Genomic DNA, 23,593 nt, shown 5'->3' with positions numbered 1-23,593 from the left:
CTACACTGAACTCTGGATGGGATTTACAAAGAAGGAAAGGCCTGATTACCCACTTATCCTGCGCCTCCAGGATTCAAGAAGGCAATGAGCCCCTCAGGTTTGGTTTCCGTGTTTATATGTATTTTCCTAGGGATAGGATTCTGAATCATTCATCGGATTTTCAAAAGGGTGTGTGTCCCCCAGAAGGATAATCAGTTAAGAACACAGTCCAAGATGGATGTTTTATATAAATTGTCTTCCAGTTCATTTTCCTGAACCGAATTACTTTTTCTTCCCAACACTACTGTTTTCTTCCTATATATAATCTCCTGGGGTGTGTTACTTTGTAATGTCAGAATCTCCCATTCATCTGAGGAAATGGTAATGAGATGCCAATGAGGTTCAAGACATGCTACCCCAAAATATGACACCTTGGCATATTAAATACCTTAACCGGAAGGAATTTTAAAAAGCAGCAAAGGGAATTCCCTGACCATCCAGTGGTTAAGACTGTGTTTCCACTGCAGGGGGCTTGGGTTTGATCCCTGGTTAGAGAACAAGAGCCCTCATACTTCCTGGTGCAGCCAAAAGTTAAAAAATAAAATAAAAATTTAAAAAGACAATAAAGTTTTTAAAAATAAAATAATACAAAAAAGTGGCAGAAGCAGGAGGGTCATTCTGACCTCCCTGCCCTTCTTCCCTGAAACAGGTCATAAAACTCCCTTGTGAAAGTACCCTCCCTAAACCAGGAGGAAGGAGAACTTTCTTGTTGCCAGAAACAGTGAATTTGGGGCAGAGGCTGTATAAACAAACTGTGTTAAACTAACCCTTATCTTCCTAGTTACTTCTTGGCCATTTACTACTCCTAGCCCAAACCCTCTGTCTTGTCAATTCTTCACACATCCATTATTTGCCTAAGAGATGGAAAAGCTTCCTGCTCTGATCACATCTTCATTCACTTGTGAAGAATTAAGTAAACATGTATTCAAAGTTGTATGCAGTTTTCTTGTTAACCTGTCTTTGCCAGTTTCATTTTCATACCCAGCCAGGGGTCCTAAGAGGGCAACTTTTTCCTCCTCTCCCCTGCCTCAGCCAAAGCCCCCTTGTTCATTTCTCCCACACTCCCAGCTCCTTTGTTCCAGATTTTGCAGGTGGGAAGATAGTGTGGAGGGAGTGTGGGGCTTGTTGGAAGTGAGACCTCAAGGGCAGAGGCAGAACCCGGAAGAGAGCTGTGGAGTCACCCTGCTACCTAATCCAGCTCTCTGCACCCGCATAACAATGGAAGGAAAGAGGAAGTGGGAAAGAATCAGATCATCTAATTGAATTAGAAGGGGAATTACCAAGACCCTGGAGCAGAGGTGAAGCAGCTCCCAGAAAGAAGGGCTGAAGACAGCACACAAAGATGGGGAGTGGGGAAATTAGTAACAGATATTCACTTATGTCCAGAAGCAAAAAAATCAAAAGCCCAGAGCAGAACTGCACAGGCACTGAGGAAAGCTGAGATTGGCAGGCAGGTCTGGGCCGGGGCAGGATCCCCAGAGGAAGAGACAAAGCTCCAAGCCCCGCCAGGATTTCTCGGCGTCCGCCTTGGACTAACACTGAGTATCGGTGCCTCAAGGGAAGGATGAGTCAGTGCCAACAGATCCAACTTTAGGATAAAAGCCACTGGAAGGCACTGGACAAACACGTTTCCTATGAGAGGGCTCTCTCACCACACAAACCCTGGCCCTATACAGGAAACTAGGGGGTCCCTGGATCCTGCCCAAGAGCTCCTTCTCTGCAGAGAAGAGAGTGAGAATGAGAGTGAAGTGCCCGGGTAATCTACCTTCTTTCCTCTACAGGAGGCTTCAGCCAGACATGCTGCCCATTGGTTTCATAAAGCTATCTAAAGCCAAGGTTGGCATAGCACAGAGGGCAAAGGGGTGAGTACCAGCTGATGGCTGTGACTGTCACACCTTGCTGCAGGAGGCAAGGAAGCCTGGAAACTAAAGAATATTCTTGGTCTCAGGCATGGCTGTAAAGAGCACAGTGTGCCTGGGTGCCTCATGGGGGAGACTGAGGAATGGTGTGGGGATCTGGCCAACTGGCATGTGGTTCCTTTGAAGAAGGTAAGTTCCACCACCCCATCGTGGCATTCAGGATTGTTGAAAGGATGGCAGGGCCGGTTGCATCACTCAGCCTGAGAGCTCAGCACTCAGCCTGAGAGCTGTTCAGAGTGGCTAAGGAACCAATGATTATATTGTATGTAAGGGAAAGATTGCCATCTTTGGAGGAAGTTTGAGATAGGTGACTTTGCTTATATGGTTTTGTGGGGATTTTTTTTTTTCTTTTTTTAGGTGCTTCCCTGGTAACTCAGCTGGTAAAGAATCCACCTACAATGCAGGAGGCCTGGTCCAATTCCTGGGTCCAGAAGATCCGCTGGAGAAGGCATAGGCTACCCACTCCAGTATTCTTGGGCTTCCCTGGTAGTTTAGCTGGTAAAAAATCTACCTGTAATGTGGGAGACCTGGGTTCAATCCCTGGGTTGTGAAACAATTTACCACAGATTGGGACTTGAACCTACGTGCTGGGACTCGAACCCAGCCAAAACCCTGCTTGGGACTTGAACCCTTGTGGCTGGGACTCAAACTCAGTCAAAACCCTTGGTACCTGGTTTCAGGACCTAATGAAGCTCAGGTTCTTGATGTTTCATTGCAGAAAGAATTCAGTGAGAGACAAAGTGATAGGTAAATGGATTTATTCAGAGTCAGAGAGAAGCACGCTCCACAGAGTGTGGGCTGTGGCAGAGGGCGAGTCCAACCCCAAAATTTGGTGTGGTTAGTTTTTATAGGCTGGGTAATTTCATATGCTAATTAGTGGGAGGATTATTCCAACTATTTTTGGGAAGGGGCAGAGATTTACAGGATTTGGGCCACTGCTCACTCCTTGGTCTTTTAACAGTGCCTTGGAACTGTCATGGCACCTCTGGGTGTGTCATTTCACTTGCTGATTGAGGATCAAGATCTAGTCTTGTCTGCCATCTTGGTCCCATTTGATTCTAATCGGTTTATGTTGTGTCCTTGGGCTATGTCATTCTTTTAAAAGTTGTGCCCTGCCCCTTTCCCTCCTGTTACAGTTGGGACATCCCCTGGAGAAGGGGTAGACTACCTACTCCAGTATTCTTGGGCTTCCCTAGTGGCTCAGCTGGTAAAGAATCTGCCTGCAGTGCAGGAGACCTGGGTTTGATCCCTGGGTTGGGAAGATCCCCTGCAGAAGGGAAAGACTACCCACTCCAGTATTCTGGTTTGGAGAGTTCCATGGGGTTGCAAACAGTTGGACACAACTGAATGACTTTCACTTCACTTTTTTTAATTTTGCTATTTTGTGAGGTTTTCTGGCCGAACCCTGGGTCTTGTGGGATCTTAGTTCACTGACCAGGGATTGAACCAGTGCCCCCTGCAGTGAGATCATGGAATCCTAACCACTGGACCGCCAGGGAACTCCTCTAAATGTGCCATTTTAACTAACCATTTTTATATTATACGATAATTAATTACATTCACAATGCTGTACAACTGTCTCTACTAACTAACTCCAAAACTTTTTTTTTAATTTGGCTGTGTTAGGTGGTAGTTGCAGCATGAGAGATATTTCGCTGTGGCAAACAGACTCTTTAGTTGTGAACTCTCTAGTTGTGGTGTGCAGGCTCCAAATTCAAGATTTCAGTAGTTGCAGCCAAGGACTTAGTTGCAGCCAAGGACTTTGTTGCAACAAGGCATGTGGGATCTTATATCCATGTCCCCTGCAATGCAAGGTGGATACTTAACCACTGGACCACCAAAAGTCCCTCCAAAACTTTTCACCACTCTAAACAGAACCTTTGTACTCGTTTGTGTGCTTGATTCTGTGGCTGTTTTTCTCTAGAATATGGTGATCCCTGTACTGGCAGGGTCTTGCCTGGTCAGTCACACCTCGTCAAGTTCTCCTCATGTGAGTTTCTTTCATCACAGGATTGCCATGAGTTGTTTCTGTGTAAACAGTACTGCTACTTTTGTCCTACATATGCATACCTATTTCAACAAAGTAGGTATTGGATCATACTACCTCAAAACTTAGTGCTTAATACTACAACCCTTTCACTGGCTCACAATACTGTGAGTCATCAGTTTGAGCAGAGCTCAACTGGGCACTTCTTCTGGTATTAGCAACAAGGATCATTCACGCCACTGCAGTCTTCTGGTGGCCCAACTGGAGCTGAATGCTATATAATATGACCTTGTTTTATGAATAAGACATTCAGTGTCTGTCACTGGCTACAGGCTGGGTAGTTTATTTCCAGCATGCTACCTAGGTAGCAGGGTTCCAGAAGCAACAAGAGAGAGAAGTCAAGACCCAGTGTACAGTTTTTGAGCTGCTGTTGGATCATCTTTGCTGGTGTCCCATCATCCAAAACAAGTCATATGGGAAAACCCAGAGTCAGTGTGAGAGGGGACTTAATGAAAATCCAGATATAGGCAGGCATTGCTCATTGGGATCATTACTGTAACAATCTAACCACACCTACATACTATTATGCATTTTTATTTCCTCCTTAACAGTGTATCTATTTTCAAGAGTTACAGATGTGGGAAACAAACTTATGGTTACCAGGGTGTAAGGAGGCAGGGATAAATTGGAAGATTGGGATTGACATATACACATTACTATATATAAAATAGATAACTAATAAGGACCTACTGTATAGCACAGGGAAATCCACTCAATACTCTATAAAGGCCTATATGGGAAAAACATCTAAAAAAGAGTAGATATATGTATAACAGATTCACTTTGCTGTACACCTGAAACTAACACAACATTGTAAATCAACTATACACCAATAAAAAACTTTTAAAAAGAAAAAAACATATCTATTTTCCAAGTTGATACAGTTCTTTTTTATTTTCTAGTGCTGTGAGTCAAGTTTTATTTGGGGCAAAACGAGGACTACGGACAGTGGTTTAGACAGCTCTGAGGAACTGCTCTGAAGAGGCTGAGGGGATAGGAAGGATGTAGTTTTTATAATTACATTTGTAATAACTATAAAATAACCAATCAAAGGACCACCAAAATGTACTTAATCATTATTACTCTAGTTTTTGCATTTGTTAATTTTCACTATTATAAAGATGGTAGGGAAGTCAAATAATTTATTAGCTAAATGGGTATATATGAGTACCTACTATGTGTAAGGAATTATTCAAGGGCTTTAAGGACACCATTTGCTTTGATTCTTTGTGAGCAGTGGGGAGGAAACATAGCCAAACTCATGAATATATAGCGTGCAATATGGAGAAAAGCAGGAAAAGAGATTAAAGCCTACAAGATGGGGAGAAGGGGCGGGGCTTGCTATTTTTAAATCTTTTAAAAAATGTTTTGGGATTATATCCTAAGAATAAAGGATAATTTCTTTTGTATCACCTCCTTGTTGTGAGAAGTGAGATCAGGAGGACATAGGGTGGGAATATTGTTAAGGCTTTCAAAATGGATGGCCCAGTACTCTTCCAAGAGCTTTCCCAATTTATACTGCCACCAGTAGGAATTTGCCAAATGAGCAGCTTGGAAAACAGTAACACTGAGCATTCTTACTAAAAAAGAAAACTTTGCCAATTTAATAGGTGATTCTGGATACCTTTTGTCAAAGTGGCATTTTTTTTTTTTTTAGTTTAACTTTTCTTTCTTTATTTAAAAAGATTTTATTTTTTACTTTTTGGCTGTAGTGGGTCTTTGCTGCTGCACTTGGGCTTTCTCTGGTTGCCATGAGTGGAGGCTACTCTTCCTTATGGTACACAAGTTTCTCTTTGTGGTGGCTTCTCTTGTTGTGGAGCTAGGGCTCTAACCACAGGGATTTCAGTAGTTGCAGCTCATGGGCTCAGTAGTTGTGGCACACAGACTTAGTTGCTCCATGGCATGTGGGATCTCCCAGACCAGGGATCAAACCAGTGTTCCCTGCATTGCAAGGGGGATTCTTAACACTGGACCACCAGGGAAGCCCAAAGTAGCATTTTATATCATTATTTATCTTGACCACATTTTGGACTTTGTAAGCTTTTGGACTGTAATTGCCATTTACTGTTGGTATGGTCTGTATGTGTGTGAGTGTATACATTTGTATGAGAGGAAGAGAAAGAAAGGGAGAGAATTAAAGAGAGATTAAAAAATTTTTTTGGATATGATGACACTTGGACATATACATGTTTCCTGCTGTGGAGAAAAAAAAAATTGGGGATAGAATATTGAATCATAAAGAGTCAAATATGGAGAAAACCATTTTTTTTTCTGTAGAATTAGGCAATTTATTGTCAATTCAGCCCTTGGAATTATATAATTCCTTAAAGAAAGTGTTAGTCACTCAGTCGTGTCCTACTCTTTGTGACCCCATGGACTGTAGCCCGCCAGGCTCCTCTGTCCATGGGATTTTCCAGCAAAAATACTGGAGTGGGTAGCCATTCCCTTTTCCAGGGGATTTTCCCAATCCAGGAATCAAACCCTGGTCTCCCACATTGCAGGCAAGTTCTTTCCTGTCTGAGTCTCCAGGGAAGCCCTGAAATAATTCCTTAACATCCCCTAATTTACATACCTTTGGTAAAAGGAATATATGAAGATAAAATAAAAAGATTACCACAGGTCTAAAATACATCATTTTATGCTAAAATTGGGAAACTGTCCAGAAAATGAAATGTAGAGTTCCTAGATGGCAAAGAATGTGTAATTTATTTTTGTTTCCCTGGAGTTCCTAAGAGTTTCACAGTTAATATTGGTTGAACAAATGAAGCAACAGTTTAATGCAAGGTTTTACTTGTTTGCACTGTTATGCAAATATATTTCATACCCTGCAGGACCCTGTGGGGCTCCTGAGCACAAAGCCTTTTTGTGTCACCCATTTTTTTGATTGTAGGAAACAACCTTCATTCAGCCTCCAGGACCTTTCCTGAGTTCCAATGGGCAGATTCAGTTCAGTTCAGCTCAGTTCAGTCGCCCAGTCATGTCCGACTCTTTGCGACCCCATGAATTGCAGCACGCCAGGCCTCCCTGTCCATCACCAACTCCCGGAGTCCACCCAAACCCATGTCCATCGAGTCAGTGATGCCATCCAACCATCTCATCCTCTGTCGTCCCCTTCTCCTCTTGCCCCCAATCCTTCCCAGCATCAAGGTCTTTTCCAATGAGTCAACCCTTCGCATGAGGTGCCCAAAGTATTGGAGTTTCAGCTTCAACATCAGACCTTCCAATGAACACCCAGGATTGATCTCTTTTAGGATGGATTGATTGGATCTCCTTGCAGTCCAAGGGACTCTCAAGAGTCTTCTCCAACACCACAGTTCAAAAGCATCAATTCTTCGGCGCTCAGCTTTCTTCACCGTCCAACTCTCACACAAAAGTCTGTCTAGTCAAGGCAGATTCAAGCAGTTGTCAATTAGGGACTGGAGGGGATGTGAGACCAGGGACAAAGAAACAGTCATGAGCAGCCTTGGGACAAGGTACCGTTTCCCCATCAACAGAAACCCACAACAACATCTTTGAGCTATTTTGTGGATACTGAACCCCCCTCCAGGTGGGAAAAGTTATGGTATACTGCCCACAAGCAGGTAGACCCCAGGTCAGTTAAACCTGAAGGCTGACGACCTTGACTCCTACTTACCTCACCACAAATCCGTCGGAAGAGTGTCCTCAAGCTGATTACTCCTTCTTTTACTATAAAACCTGTCACTATCTTCCCCAGGTTAAGACACACATGGTTTTGAGGGCGTTAGGCTGCTATCTCCACTTTTGCCTGGCAAAGCAATAAAGCTACTCTTTTCTACTTTCCCCCAAACTCTGTCTCTGAGATTTGATTTGGGACTGGTGTACAGAGAAGCTGACTTTGGGAATCAGGAGGCTTAGGTAGGTATTTTTTGAAGTAGTAGCTGAACCTTGGCCCCCGGGAAGGATAAAAGTTTCCTTTGTAGGGACCCATACATGGTAAGCACCCACTTAAGGCTGTGACCCTGTGCTACGTGGGGACAGTCTTGGGCACTGACCAGGAGGTGGGGCCATTTTTGGTCCCAACAGGAAGTGCCCCAGTTTGGGGCTCATTGTGCTCATTGTGTCTATCTCTGCTTTTTTTTTTTTTTTTTTATTAGGGTGATGAAAAGTTTATTTGGTGCTTCGCGCAGCATCAGGTAGGGGATAAATCTGGAGAGAGGGCCTGCTTTGGAGGTGTAGAGACCCCAGTAGGCTTCCTTTCTATGCTGGAGGGCTTAAGGCTGTTTTCCTGGAGGGCTAGAGGGGTCTGAGGCGGGGCAGGGCTTTCGGCAGGGGGCCCTCAGGTGAAACAAGTTAAAAGGGCTAGGAACAGACAGGAATTCTTCTGAGGGGTGATGTCGAGTGCTGCCTTCACCCAACCAGGCAGAGAAGAAGGGCAGAGAGTGGATGGACGTGGGAGACCAGTCAGAAGAGGAAGCGCTCACTTGGCACAGTTTGGCCCAGAGGGCACAGGGAATTCTTCACCACCAGCTGAACGTACAGCACACTGCAGGTGTGGTGAGGCACATCTCAGCTGGGCCCCACACCCAATCAGTATTCATGACAACCCTTGATCCCAGTGAGTGTCTGGTAGTAGTGGAACTTGTAACAACTAGTTTGGAAGTCCAGAAAGCTGTCCTTCATGTCTGGCGGGGACATCTTGCAAACAAAGGAGTGGGTACAGAAGAGCATCCCACAAGTCAGCTTGTACACTGCCTCCTTGGGGATCCCCGCTTGCTTCTTGCAGGCCACTTGCTATAATGCAGACACACTCCATTCTGGTTGAATAGGTGCAGGTTGTGGACCATCATTAGAACTGCTTTGAATGCCTGTCACTCGATACATCCTATCTCTACTTTCTCGGTCTGTCCGTGTCCATGACCCATACATAGTATGCCTGTTTGTCCCCATGAGAAAGTGTTTCATTAATTAATGCATGTATTTATGCATTTATTTACTCATCTATTAATTTGAGCATGTATTCGTACACTACTGCAGTCATTCATTCAGTACACATTAAGTGTAAGTTCTGTGGGAATTCCCTGGCAGTCCAGTGGTTAATTCTGCACTTCCACTGCAGTTGGTGTGGGTTTGATCCTTAGTCTGGGAACTACTGATGTGAGAGTTGGACCATAAAAAAGGCTGAGTGCTGAAGAACTGATGCCTTCAAATTGTGGTGCTAGAGAAGATTCTTGAGAGTCTCTTGGACAGCAAGGAGATCAAACCAGTCAATCCTAAAGGAAATCAACCTTGAATATTCATTGGAAGGACTGATGCTGAAGCTGAAGCTCCAATACTTCGGCCACCTGATATGAAGAGCCAGCTCATTGGAAAAGAGCCTGATGCTGGGAAAGACTGAAGGCAAAAAGAGAAGGGGTCGACATGACAGGAAGTGACGACCACGTACTCACGTGGGGCTGCGAAGCCATCTTTGAGAGCTGCTGCCATCTTTGAGAACTGCCGTGTACGGTGCCCAGACGGAGGAGGCGCAGGTCTCATCAGGTGTCAAAGTGTGAGGTGCCCTCGTTGCCTGCCTTCCTAACTGCACGCCCACCTGCGGTCCCTGACCTGTGTCGTCATGCCTCGGAAGCACAAAACCAAGTCCCATGCCCGCGGGAAACGCCACCAGGTCCAGGGGGACACTCAGGAGGCCCAGGCCAGTGCTCCTGCAGTCCCAGGAGAGGAGTGCCCCTCCTCCCCCTCTTCTGTCCCTCAGGGTTCCACCCCGAGCTCCCCTGCTGCTGGTGATTGCCAGAAGCTTCAGGGAGCCATGGCCCCTAGCTCTCCTGACGCAGGGCCTTCCTGCGCAGGATCTGATGAGGGTGCCCAGGGCCCAGAGGAAGAAAGGGTAGATGCTGCCCAGGCAGCCCTGGCTGCTCGGAAGTTTCGCAAAGATCCTCTGTCCAGGAAGGCCAGCATAATGATGGAGTTCCTGATGGAGAAGTACACCAAGAAGGAGCCCATCACGCAGAATGCCCTGCTGAAGGTCGTCAGCAGGAAATACAGGCAGCACTTCCCTGAGATCCTGAGCAGAGCCTGTGAGCGCGTGGAGGTGTTGTTTGGCCTGGAGCTGAAGGAAGTCGACTGCAGCAGGAACATCTACGCCCTCGTCAACAAGTTCGGTCTCACGCTTGACGAAGGTCCAAGTGATGAGGAGGCGGAGGTGCCCAAGTCTGGTCTCCTCATGGCGCTCCTGGGCCTCATCTTTATGAAGGGTGACAGCGCCACCGAGGAGGAGGTCTGGGATTTCCTCAATGTGTTGGGGATCTATGCTGGGAGGAACCACTCCATCTTTGGGGAGCCCAGAAAGCTCATCAGCAAAGATCTGGTGGAGAAGGAGTACCTAAACTACCGCCAGGTGCCCAATAGCGATCCTCCGCGCTACGAGTTCCTGTGGGGCCCGAGAGCTTATGCTGAGACCAGTAAGATGAAGGTGTTGGAAGTCCTCGCCAAGATCCAGGGTAGAGTCCCGAGTTACTTCCCACACCTCTATCATGCGGCTCTGAGAGATCAGGTGGAGAGAGCGGTGCTGAGAGGCATGCCCATGCCTCCAGCTAAGGCTGAGGCCAGTGCCGCTTCCAAGGCCAAGTCCTGCAGCTGCTCCCACAACTAGGGAGAGGGGCAGGGCACTTTGTTCCCTTTGTGTTGGAAGAGAACAGCCCACCTCTTAAACAGCGCAGGGCAGTAGGGGTGGAGGGAACAAAACCCATGTATTCTTCACAGTTTTAAGTAGTATGGGAGGTTAGGTGCACTTTTAACACATATGTATGTTTTCCTTTTATCCATATGAATAATATCTAGTCAAAAATAGAGGATTTAGGTAGGTAGGTAGTGGTGTTTTATAGTTTTAAATGTTCCTACTCTTCATAAGGTTTATTTTGCCTCAGAATCTATAAGTTTATTAATGTCATGGATGTCACATTTACTGCTGTTAGGTTTCCGATTAGGAGTTTGTTACTTGTAAACGAGTTGAAAAGACTTCAGTATTTTTCCTTATGGTCCAGAACGAGGTAACATAGCACTGGAATAGAATTTTACTTGGAAATGTGTAAGAATCCTAGAGATAAATATTTTGGATCACAAAGCTTTCAGAGTAAACGCTGGTTTATTCTTTGTTTGTCTTCTTATCTGTCCTCTTTCCTTGTAAAAGTTAATAACATGGACTTAGATTTGCTTAGCTCATTCAAACTGTATGACACTTAAATCATAATAAAATAAGAGTTTTTGCTCATTAAAAAAAAAAAAAGAGAAGGGGTCAGCCGAGGTTAGATAGCATCACTGACTCAATGGACATGAGTTTGAACAAACTTCGGGAGATAATGGAGGACAGGGAAGCCTGGCATGCTGCAGTCCATGGGGTGACAAAGAGTTGGGCACGACTTGGTGACTGACCAACAATAATAACTGGGAACTAAGATCCTGAGTGCCATGTGGCACAGCCCAAAAAAAAGTTACAACTTTTTACATTGGTACCAGAAGAATCAGTGATAATTAGAGACCCAAATAGGTGCCCAGGGAAAAGCCCCAGGCTCCAGACCTACAGTCCCGTTGTTGGTGTTGTGTAAATTGAGATCATGGCAATGTGCTGGCCAACCCTTCTTGGTCCACTGACTTTGAACAAATAAATTCTTGTTTTACCAAACCCAAAGTAAGATGTGCTGACTAAGCCTTCTTTACCAGGAAAATTGTATTATACTTCTCTTTGTAATAGCAAAGGTTGGAACAACATATATGTGACCTTAACAGCTCTGGGCACTGAATCTGCACTATGTCAGCTGTGAAAAAACAGACATCCCAGCATTCAAGTGAGACTATTTGGCAAGTTTATGTAACTTTGTATTAAGAGATGAGAGAAATTTTTTTTGTTTGTTTTAAAGCAAAACTGAGACTCTCTGGCCTTAAGGAGCTTATAATCCAGATGAGAAATTAAGGCCAGTCTACCAAGAGTTATAGATCATAGATCTAAGGAATGCGTTATGTTGAAAGCTGTCTAAAGACCCATCTGGTCTGAAATTCCCTACCAAGGTGGAACTCCCCTGACAAAATACTCTGGACTCTGCAAATAGTCTTTTCAGCTTTGTACCAACATTTTTCTGTGAGAAAACTATTATTAATTTTTTTAATTAGAAAAACTGTATATGCTTAATGTAACACATTGAAACAATATGGCAGAGTATCACAGTAAAAAGTAAAGCCTCAGCTCAAATCCCCTCCCCCACCATTTGTTACCAGATGGTGAGAATGGCTAGCTATTTTCTATACTTGCACAAGCACAAATATAAAAATTCCATCCCTTGGAGAAGGAAATGGCAACCCACTCCAGTATTCTTGCCTGGAGAACCCCAGGGACGGTGGAGCCTGGTGGGCTGCCATCTATGGGGTCGCACAGAGTCGGACATGACTGAAGCGACTTAACAGCAGCAGCAGCAGCTGATGGGTACAGAGTTTCTTTCTGGGTTAATGAAAATGTTCTGAAATTATTGTTTTGATGGTTGCATAACTCTGTAAATCTACTCAAAACCATTGAGCTGTATACCTTAAATGTGTGAACTGTATGGTATGTGAATTATATCTTAATCAAGTTAATAAACAAGTAAGCAACTTGTTTACTTAAAAAAAAAATATTCCATCCCATACTTTCAATTATAATCTATTTTTTAAATAAGAAAACATGTACAATATAAAAAACAAGAGTATAAAAGAATACAGTAAAAAAAAAAAAATTTTTCAAAAATGAAAAATAAATTTAGAAAAAGGAAAACAGAAAAAGAAAAACAAATTGAAAAAGAACAAGACAAAAACAATCAAACAAAATAAGAATATACAGTGAAAACAAAATTTCTTTTATCCCTTTCCCTTTAGCACCTCAGTTCTGATCCACAGAGGCAGCCACTGTTACTATCTTTATATACATACTTCCAGAAATAGTCTGTGCATTTTCCAAGCATATATGTTATTCTTTTTTTAAAAAAAGCACAAGTGTTAGCAGATTAAATACATTATTTCCCCCTTAATGACATATCTTAGAAATTATTCCATACTATCACTTGGAGTCAGCTCCTTCATTCCTTCTAACAGGTACATAGCATTTCATTTTAAAGATAAGTCATAATTTAACAAATCAATTTATTATGAATATTTTGGTGTTCCTGCCCCTTTGTTACCTTGTTATTAGAAACAAGGGTGAAATGAATAACTTTGGCTGCATGACATTTTTTTATTTCATGCAAGGTTGCTGTATAAATATTTAAAAGCAGAATTGCTGGATCAAAGGGCATATGTACTTGTTCTTTTGGTAGATATTGCCAGTTCCTCTCAATAGATGTACCATTTTGTATTGTTTTTTAGGTGCTAAGTAGTGTCCAACTCTTTGCCACCCCATGGACTGCAGCATGCCAGACCTCCCTGTCTTTCACTATCTCTTGGAGTTTGCTCAAACTCACGTCCATTGAGTCAGTAATGCTATCCAACCATCTAATTCTCTTTCGCCCCCTGTTCCTTCTGCCCTCAGTCATGTCGGATTCCTTGTGACCCTATGGATTGTAGCCCGCCAGGCTCCTCTGGAATTTCTTATCATTTTCTTTTATGGTGTTTTGCTTTTATCTATTTATTTTTGCATTTGTCTCACCATACTGAGTGAGGCTTATACACAGCAAAATACAAAAATCCTACCATATTCTCTTCTAGTACTAAGATAGGAAGGGGGTCAGTTAGTTCAGTCCCTCAGTCATGTCCAACTCTTTGTGACCCCATGGACTGGAGCACGCCAGGCCTTCCAGTCCATCACCAACTCCCAGAGCTTGCTCAAACTCCTATCCATTGAGTCAGTGATGCCATCCAACCATCTTATCCTCTGTCATTCCCTTGTCCTCCTGCCTTCAACCTTTCCTTGCATCGGGGTCTTTTCCAATGAGTCAGTTCTTCACATCAGGTGGCCAAAGTATTGGAGCTTCAGCTTCAGCATCAGTCTTTCCAATGTATATTCAGGACTGATTTCCTTTCAGATTGACTGGTTTGATCTCCTTGCAATCCAAGGGGCTCTGAAGAGTCTTGTCCAACACCACAGTTTAAAAGCATAAATTCTTTGGCGCTCCTTTCTTTATGCTCCAACTCTCGCATCCACATATGACTACTGGAAAAACCATAGCTTTGACTAGATGGACCTTTGTCATCAAAGTAATGTCTCTGCTTTTTAATATGCTGTCTAGGTTTGTCATAGCTTTTCTTCCAAGGAGCAAGCATCTTTTAATTTCATGGCTGCAGTCACCATCTGCAGTGATTTTGGAGACCAAGAAAATAAAGTCTGTCACTGTTTTCACTTTTCCCCCATCTATTTGCCATGAAGTGATGGGACTGGATGCCATGGTCTTTGTTTTTTGCATGTTGAGTTTTAAGTCAGCTTTTTCATTCTCCTCTTTCACTTTTATCAACAGGCTCTTTAGTTCTTCTTTGCTTTCTGCCATAAGGGTGGTATCATCTGCATAAAAGAGGTTATTGATATTTCTCCTGGCAATCTTGATTCCAGTTTGTGCTTCATCCAGCCCAGCATTTTGCACGGTGTACTCTGCATATAAGTTAAATGAATGGGGTGACAATATGCAACCTTGACATACTCCTTTCCCATTTTGAAACCAGTGTGTTGTTCCATGTCCAGTTCTAACTGTTGCTTCTTGACCTGCATACGGACTTCTCAAGAAGTAGGTAAGGTGGTCTGGTATTCCCATCTCTTGAAGAATTTTCCACAGTTTGTCATGATCCACACAGTCAAAGGCTTTGGCATAGTCAATAAAGCAGAAGTAGATGATTTTTTTTAAATTCTCTTGCTCTTTCTATGATCCAACAGATGTTGGCAATTTGATCTCTGGTTCCTCTGCCTTTTCTAAATCCAGCTTGAACATCTGGAAGTTCTCGATTCATGTACTATTGAAGCCTGGCTTGGAAAATTTTGAGCATTACTTTGCTAGAGTGTGAGATGAGTGCACTTGTACAGTAGTTTGAACATTCTTCTGCATTGCCTTTCTTTATGATTGGAATGAAAACTGACCTTTTCCAGTCCTGTGGCCACTGCTGAGTTTTCCAAATTTTCTGGCATATTGAGTGCAGCACTTTCACAGTGCTTGAAATAGCTCAGCTGGAATGCCATCACCTCCACTCGCTTTGTGCATAATCATGCTTCCTACGGCCCCCTTGACTTTACATTCCTGGATGTCTGGCTCTAGGTGAGTGATCACACCATCGTGGTTATCTGGGTCATTAAGATCTTTTTTGTATAGTTCTTCTGTGTATTCTTGCCACCTCTTCTTGATATCTTCTGCTTCTGTTAGGTCCTTGCTGTTTCTGTCCTTTATTGTGCCCATCTTTGCATGAAATGTTTCCTTGGTATCTCTAATGTTCTTGAAGAGATCTCTAGTTTTTCCCATTCTGTTATTTTTCTCTATTTTTTTTCATTGATCTCTTAGGAAGGCATTCTCATCTCTCCTTGCTGTTCTTTGGAACTCTGCTTTCATTTGGGTATATCTTTCCTTTTCTCCTTTGCCTTTTGCTTCTCTTCTTTTCTCATCTATTTGTAAGGCCTCCTCAGACAACCATTTTGCCTTTTTGCATTTCTTTTTCTTGGGGATGGTCTTGATCCCTGTCTCTTGTACAATGTCATGAACCTCCGTCCATAGTTCTTCAGGCACTCTGTCTATCAGATCTAATCCCTTGAATCTATTTGTCACTTCCACTGTATAATCATAAGGGACTTGATTTATGTCATATCTGAATGGTCTAGTGGTTTTCCCTACTTTCTTCAATTTAAGTCTGAATTTGGCAATAAGGAGTTCATGATCTGAGCCACAGTCAGCTCCTGGTCTTGTTTTTGCTGACTGTATAGAGCTTCTCCATCTTTGGCTGCAAAGAATATAATCAATCTGATTTCGGTATTGACCATCTGGTGATGTCCATGTGTACAGTCATCTCTTATGTTGTTGGAAGAGGGTATTTGCTATGACCAGTGTGTTCTCTTGGCAAAACTCTGTTAGCCTTTGCCCTGCTTCATTTTGTACTTCAAGGCCAAACTTGCCTGTTACTCCAGGTTTCTCTTGACCTGCTACTTTTGCATTCCAGTCCCCTATGTAAAATAGATAGCCAATGAAAATTTGCTGTATAACTCAGGGAACTCAAACAGGGGCTCTGTGACAATCTAGAAGGGTAGGATAGGGCGGGAGATGGGAGAGAGGCTTGGGAGAGTGGGGACATCAGTGTACCTATGACTGATTCTTGTTGATATATGACAGAAAACTACAAAATTCTGTAAATTAAATATCCTTCAATTAAAAAAATAAAGTGGGGAAAAAACCTCAGGTTCTCTCTCTCTCTTTTTTAGAAATAATTCTATTTATTTATTTTTGGGTGTGCTGGTCCTTTATTGCTTTGAGCATGAGCTCTAGAGCACAGGCTCAGTAGTTGTGGCTCACAGGCTTAGTTGCCCTGTAGCATGTGGGGTCTTCCCAGACCAGGGCTCGAACCTGTATCTCCAGCATTGGGAGGCAGATTCTTAACCACTGAGCTATCAGGGAAGCCCAAAGCTTAGGTTCTTGATGTCTCATCACCGAAAGAATTCAGTGAGAGACAAAGTGATAGGTAGACTTATTTATAGAAAAACACACTTCACAGTGCGGGCCATGTCAGAGTGTGAGAGCAGCACCAGGTATGAGATTGTCTTTTTTTAGTCATGTTTGACTATTGGCAACCCCATGAATTGTAGCCCCCCAGAATCTGTCCATGGGATTCTCTTGGCAAAAATACTGGAGTGGATTGTCATTTCCTTCTCCAGAGGATCTTCCTGACTCTAGGATCGAACCCACATCTCTTGTGTGTCCTACGTTGGCAGGCAGATTCTTTACCACTTCACCACTTGGGAAGCCTGTCAGTTTTCATAGGAGTGGGTAATTTCATAGGCTAATGAGTGGGGAAAGTATTCCAGCTAAATGGGGGAGGTGCCCAGGAATTGGACCACTGCCTACTTTTTGAGCTTTTTGATTGGCCTTTGAATTGTCTTGACACATGCAGGTGTGTCATTTAGCTTGTTGATGTGTTACAATAAGGATAAGCTGAGGCTCAAGGGCTAGTGGAAGTCCACTTGTCTGCCATCTTCGACTTGTTTTGTTCTAATCAGTTTATGTCGTGTCCTCAGGCTATGTTATTCTTTTTAAGGTTGTGCCCTGCCCCTTTCCCTCCTATTTCAGAAGTGCCAAGTGGTAATCACTGCACCTACAGGGGATTCCCTGAATAATCCATTTTTAGAATACCATCTCTCTGATAAACTATAAATATATATGTATATATAAATTATATACAAATTTTCACATATATCAGTTTCTAGGCTCTTAATTTTGTTTCGTTAATCTATCTGCCTAGTATTTAAAAACAAAATTCAACCAAGTAAATTTGAAGAATTACAATTGGCTTCATTGGGCACTTCATGATTTTTGTAGAACCTTATCTAGCAACTAGAAGAACCACCAAGGATTTGTATAAAATGGAAGGTTTTTATAGAAAGAAAGGTGGGGAAAGGGTTAAGTGCTAAGTCACTTCAGTGGTGTCCTACTCTTTGCGACCCCATGGACTGTAGTCCACCAGACTCCTCTGTCCATGGGATTCTCCAGGCAAGAATACTTGAGTGGGTTGCCATTTCCTACTCCAACGGTACTTCCTAACCCAGGGATTGAACCCTGGGCTCTTAAGTCTCCTGCTTTGGTAGGCAGGTTCTCTACCACTAGCACCACCTGGAAGCCCCATGTTGGGGAAAGAGAACTATTAGCAAAAGAAAAGAAAGGATTATTTTTAGGCCAGGACATCTATTTTAGAGGAAAAGGAATGGCAAAGATTTTATCATGCAGATTGGCACTTCTTGAATGGAGGAAGAGGGGTGGAAAGGCAGAGGGTCAATGTGACAGATTACTTTATTGGTGCTGGATCTGAAAATTCCAGGCTGATTGGTTCAGATTACATTTCTGGAAGAGGTTGAAATTTCTGTTTTGTTTTTGTTGTTCAGTCACTAAGATATATCCAACTCTTTGCAACCCCATGAACTGCATCAAGCCAGGCTTCCCTGTCCTTCACTATCACCTAGAGTTTGCTCAAATTCATGTCCATTGAGTCAGTGATGCTATATAACCATCTTAACCTCTGTTGACCTCTTCTCCTTTTGCTCTCAATCATTCCCAGTGTCAGGATCTTTATCCAGTGAGTCGGCTCTTCACATCAGGTGCAAAGCATTGGAGCTTCAGCTTCAGCATCAGTCCTTCCAAAGAATATTCAGAATTAATTTCTTTTAGGATTGACTGGTTTGATTTCCTTGCTGTCCAAGGGACTCTCAAGAATTTCCAGCACCACAATTTGAAAGCATCAAATCTTTGGCACACAGCCTTCCTTATGGTCTAACTCTCACATCTTCACATGCCTACTGAAAAAACCATAGCTTTGACTAGACAGAACTTTGCAGGCAAAGGGATGTCTCTGCTTTTTAATATGCTGTCTAGGTTTGTCATAGCTTTTCTTCCAAGGAGCAAGTGTCTTTTAATTTCATGGCTGCAGTCACCATCTGCAGTGATTTTGGAGCCCAAGAAAATTAAGTCTGTCACTGTTTCCACTTTTCCTCCATCTATTTGCATGAAGTGACGAGACCAGATGCCATGACCTTAGTGTTTTGAATTTTGAGTTTTAAGCCATCTTTTTCACTCTCCTCTTTCACCCTCATCAAAAGGCTCTCTAGTTCCTCCTCCCTTTCTGCCATTAAAGTGGTATATTATATGCATATCTGTGGTTATTGATATTTCTCCTGACAATTTTGATTCCAGCTTGTGAGCCCGACATTTCACATGATGTGCTCTTCATACAAGTTAAATAAGCAGGGTGATAATATATCGCCTTGGTGAACTCCTTTCCCAATTTTGAACCAATCCGTTGTTCCATATAAGGTTATAACTGTCAATTCTTGTCCTGCATACAGGTTTCTCAGAAGACAAGTAAGGTAGTCTGGTATTTCCATCTCTTTTTAAGAATTTTCCACAGTTTGTTGTGATCAAAACAGTCAAAGGCTTTAGCGTAGTCAATGAAGCAAAAGTAGATGCTTTTCTGGAATTCCCTTGCTTTCTCTATGATCCAGTGGATGTTGGCAATTTGATCTCTGGTTTCTCTGCCTTTTTTAAACCCAGCTTGCATATCTGGAAGTTCTTAGTTCACCGACTGCTGAAGCCTAGGTTGAAGGATTTTGAGTATAATCTTGCTAGGATGTGAAATAAGTCTAATTGTATGGTAATTTGAACATTCTTTGGCATTGCCTTTCTTTGGGATTGGAATGAAAACTGACCGTTTCCAGTCCTGTGGCCACTGTGGACTGTTTCAAACTTGCTGGCATATTGAGTGCAGCACTTTCACAGCATCATCTTTTAGGATTTGAAATAGCTCAGCTGGAATTCCATCACTTCCACTAGCTTTGTTTCTAGTAATACTTCCTAAGGTCCACTTGACTTCACACTTGAGGATATCTGGCTCTAGGCGAGTGACCACACCACAGTGATTATCCAGGTCATTAAGATCACTTTTTGTATAGTTCTTCTGTGTATTCTTGCCACCTCTTCTTAATCTCTTCTGCTTCTGCTAGGTCCTTGCTGTTTCTGTCCTTTATTATACCCATCTTTGCACAAAATGTTCCCTTGATATCTCTAGTTTTCTTAAAGAGATCTCTAGTGTTTCTTATTCTACTGCTTTCCTCTGTTTCTTTGCAGTGTTCGCTTAAGGTTTTTTTTTATCTCTTCTTGCTATTCTCTGGAACTCTGCATTCCAGTTGGGTATATCTTTCCCTTTCTCCTTTGCCTTTCAATTCTCTTCTCTTTGCTTTTTCTCAGCTATTTGTAAGGCCTCCTCAGACAACCACTTTGCCTTGTTGCATTTTTTTTTCCTTTGGGATGGTTTTGGTCACCACCTCTTATACAATGTCATGAACCTCTGTCCATAGTTCTTCAGGCACTCTGTCTAACAGATCTAATCCCTTGAATCTATTTGTCATTTCCACTGTATAATCACAAAGGATTTGGTTTAGCCCCTTCCTGAATGGTTTAGTGGTTTTCCCTACTTTCTTCAATTTAAGGCTGAATTAGGCAATAAGGAGCTCATCATCTGAGCCACAATCAGCTCCCAGTCTTGTTTTTGCCAAATGTTTAGTGCTTCTCGATCTTCAGCTACAAAGAATATAATCAATCTGATTTCAGTATTGACCATCTGGTGATGTCCATGTGTAGAGTTCTCTCATGTGTTGCTGGAAGAGGCTGTTTGCTATGACCAGTGTGTTCTCTTGACAAAACTGTTAGCCTTTGCCCTGCTTCATTTTGTACTCCAAGGCCAAATTTGCCTGTTACTCCATGTATCTCTCCGCAGCCTATTTTTGCATTCCGATACTCTATGATGAAAATGACATCTTTTTTTGGTTTTAGTTCTAGGTCTTGTAGGTCTTCATAGAACTGTTCACCTTCAGCTTCTTCGGCATTAATGGTTGGAGCATAGATTTGGATTACTGTGATGTTGAATGGTTTGCCTTGGAAATGAGCCAAGATCATTGTCATTTTTGAGATTGCATGCAAATACTGCATTTCGGACTCTTTTGTTGACTATGAGGGCTACTCCATTTCTTCTAAGGAATTCTTGCCCACAGTAGTAAATATATTGGTCATTTGAATTAAATTTGCCCATTCCTGTTCATTTTAGTTCACCGATTCCTAAACTGTCCATGTTTACTCTTGCCATCTCCTGCTTGACCATATCCAATTTACCTTGATTCATGGACCTAACATTCCAGGTTCCTATGCAATATTGTACAGCATCGGACTCTACTTTCACCATCAGCATGCATGCTAAGTCACTTCAGTGGTGTCTGACTCTTTGTGACCCCATGGACTGCAGCCTGCCAGGCTCTCTAGGCGAGAATACTGGAGTGAGTTGTCATGCCCTCCTCCAGGTATCTTCCTGACCTAGGGATTGAACCAACATCTCTTACAGTCTCCTGCATTGGCGGGCAGGTTCTTTACCACTGTTGCCACCTGGGCACCAGACACATCCAGATCTCAGCAAGGTTTCCTCTTTAGCCTAGCCCCTTCACTCTTCATGGAGCTGTTTCTCCATTCTTCCCCAGCAGCATATTGGACACCTACTGATGTGGTCGGCTCATCTTCCAATGTCATATCTTTTTCTTTTCATTGTGTTTATAGGGTTCTCAAGGCAAGAACGTTGAAGTGATTTGCCATTCCCTTCTCTAGTGGACCACATTTTGTCAGGCCCTGACTAGCAGGGACATTAAATCAAGTATTAAATCTAGGTTTTGTATCATGGACTTTTAAGAGCAGTGATGCCATTTTTAGTACTATGATTTTTCTTTTAACTTTTCTCATGTCACTTACCATACTGTTTTTGTTATTCTATGCTTAATATGTTTAATTCCTAGAAGATACGGTTGTCTTTTTTTCCCAGCTACTTTGTGGATTTTGTGCTCTTTTTTGAGCACAATAGCTTTGAGCTATTTTGTGGATACTGAAACTGCCTCCAGGTAGGAGAAGTTATGGTATGCTGCCGACAAGCATGTAGACCCTAGACCAGTTAAACCTGAAGGTTGACGATGTTGATTCCTACTTACCTCACCACCAACTCATCAGAAGAATGTCCACGAGCTGATCACGCCCTCTTTCACTATAAAACTTGTCACTATCTTCCCCAAGTTGGGACACATGGTTTTGAAGGCATTAGCCTGCTGTGTCCCCCTTTGCCTGGCATAGCAACGAAGCTATCTTTTTCTACTCTCCCCAAAAGTCTGTCTCCGAGATTTGATTTGACACAGATGTAACTTATATGCTGAGCACATCATGAGAAATGCCAGGCTGGATGAGTTATAAGTTGGAATCAAGATAGGTGGGAGAAACATCAACAACCTCAGATATGTGGATGATACCACTCTAATGGGAGAAAGCAAAGAGGAACTGAAGAACCTCTTGATGAGGGTGAAGGAGGAGAGTGGAAAAGTCAGCATAAAACTAAATATTAAGAAAACTAAGATCATGGCACCCGGCCCCATTATTTTATGGCAAATAGAAGAGGAAAAGTGGAAGTGGTGACAGATTTCCTCTTCTTGGGCTCTAAAATCACTGTGAATAGTGACTGCAGCCACAAAATCAGAAGACGATTGCTTCTTGGCAAGAAAGTTATGACAAACCTAGACAGTGTGTTGAAAAGCAGAGGCATCACTCTGCTGACAAAGGTCCAGCTAGTCAAGGCTATGGTCTTCCAAGTGGTCACATATGGTTATGAGAGCTGGACCTTAAAGAAGACAGAGCACCAAAGAATTGATGCCTTCTAACTGTGGCGCCAGAGAAGACTCCTGAGAGTCTTTTAGAGACCAAACCAGTCAATCTTAAAGGAAATCAACCCTGAATACTCATTGGAAGGACTGATGCAGAAGTTGAAGCTCCAGTATTTTCGTCACCTGATGCGAACAGCCAACTCATTGGGAAGTTCCTGATGCTGGGAAAGATATTGAGGGTAGAAGGAGAAGAGGGCATCAGAGGAAGAGATGGCTAGATGGTATCACCGATACAGTGAACATGACCTTGGGCAAACTCCAGGAGATGGGGAGGGACAGGGAGTCCTGGCATGCTGCAGTCCATGAGGTCGCCAAGAGTCAGATACAACTGGCCCACTGAACAGCAACAGAGAAGCTAAGCTTTCAGCATCAAGAGGAATTCATAATATGTGCATGGAACACTGGGGTAAGTAGATGAAGCTTTCTCAGTCCAAAGTGATGGCGGTGGTAGGGAGCAAATCAGGCTACTCCAGGCCCTACTTCTGATGTGAGGGCTGAGGGAGCCACAGCTGGGACATGGTGAACCCCCACTGGGGCACATTATCTGGGAAGCTCTTCACTAGAAGGTCCACTCCTTTCCCCTCTCCACCTCTCTCACTTCATTTCTGCTCTCCAGATTTGCTTTTCTTTCTAGACCTAAATATACCAAGCACATTCTCTTTCTTTCTTTTTTTTGTGTGTGTGGCTGAGCTGGGTCTTTGTTGTTGTGAGCAGGCTTTCTCTTGTTGCAACAAGTGGAGTCTACTCTCTAGTTTCAGTGCATCGGCCCTAGGGCTCGTGGGCTCAGTAGCTGTGGCCCACAGGCTTAGTTGCCCCTCACCATGTGGGATCTTCCCTGACCAGGGATCGAACCCTTGTCCCCTGCATTAGCAGGCAGATTTTTAACCACTGGACCACCAGGGAGGTCCCATATTCTCTTTTTAGGACCTTTGCATTTGCTCTTCCCTCTGCCTAGCTGGCTGTGGCCCCAGAAGTTCACACAGCTGGCTACTCATTCTCTAGCTCACTTGATGATCTTGCCTAAAGGACAACCCCTCTCCTGCCCCAAGTCATGCTGCTTTCTTGGTATCACATCTGTTTTAGAAACTCCCAGATGATATGTGTGTTTGTTGTCTTTCTCCCTACCACTAGAATGTAAGTTCCAAAAAGGCAGAAGTCAGATCTGTTTTGTTCTCTTCTATCACCAGGGTAGTACTCAGT

At 43.1% G+C, this 23,593-nt stretch overlaps 1 protein-coding gene and 1 pseudogene across 2 annotated transcripts in view; one reads left to right on the top strand and one right to left on the bottom strand.

Annotated features, from left to right (window-relative positions):
* Positions 1-8,237: 8,237 nt before the first annotated feature.
* On the bottom strand, positions 8,238-8,813 carry LOC145539563 (trafficking protein particle complex subunit 1 pseudogene; annotated as a pseudogene).
* Positions 8,814-9,416: 603 nt separating this feature from the next.
* The window catches only part of LOC145539042 (melanoma-associated antigen B4-like), a 31,794-nt gene continuing 17,617 nt past the window's right edge, over positions 9,417-23,593 (top strand). The window contains exon 1 of one of the 2 annotated variants that reach the window (XR_014077531.1): positions 9,417-10,463. Coding sequence is in view for 1 of the 2 variants with exons in the window: in XM_081572357.1 (XP_081428483.1) it covers positions 9,581-10,615 (1,035 nt within the window). In the remaining variant the exon portion in view is untranslated. Of the gene's footprint in view, positions 11,087-23,593 lie in introns of those variants that run through there. The other variant, XM_081572357.1, reaches the window with a different exon arrangement.

This window comes from Giraffa tippelskirchi, chromosome 2 (genome assembly GCF_054371585.1).
Source record: "Giraffa tippelskirchi isolate mGirTip1 chromosome 2, T2T-mGirTip1v1.2.pri, whole genome shotgun sequence".
In the NCBI taxonomy this organism is placed as follows: domain Eukaryota; kingdom Metazoa; phylum Chordata; class Mammalia; order Artiodactyla; family Giraffidae; genus Giraffa; species Giraffa tippelskirchi.
The sequence above is the reverse complement of the archived record's forward strand: the minus strand, read 5'-3'. Positions and strand labels throughout refer to the sequence as shown.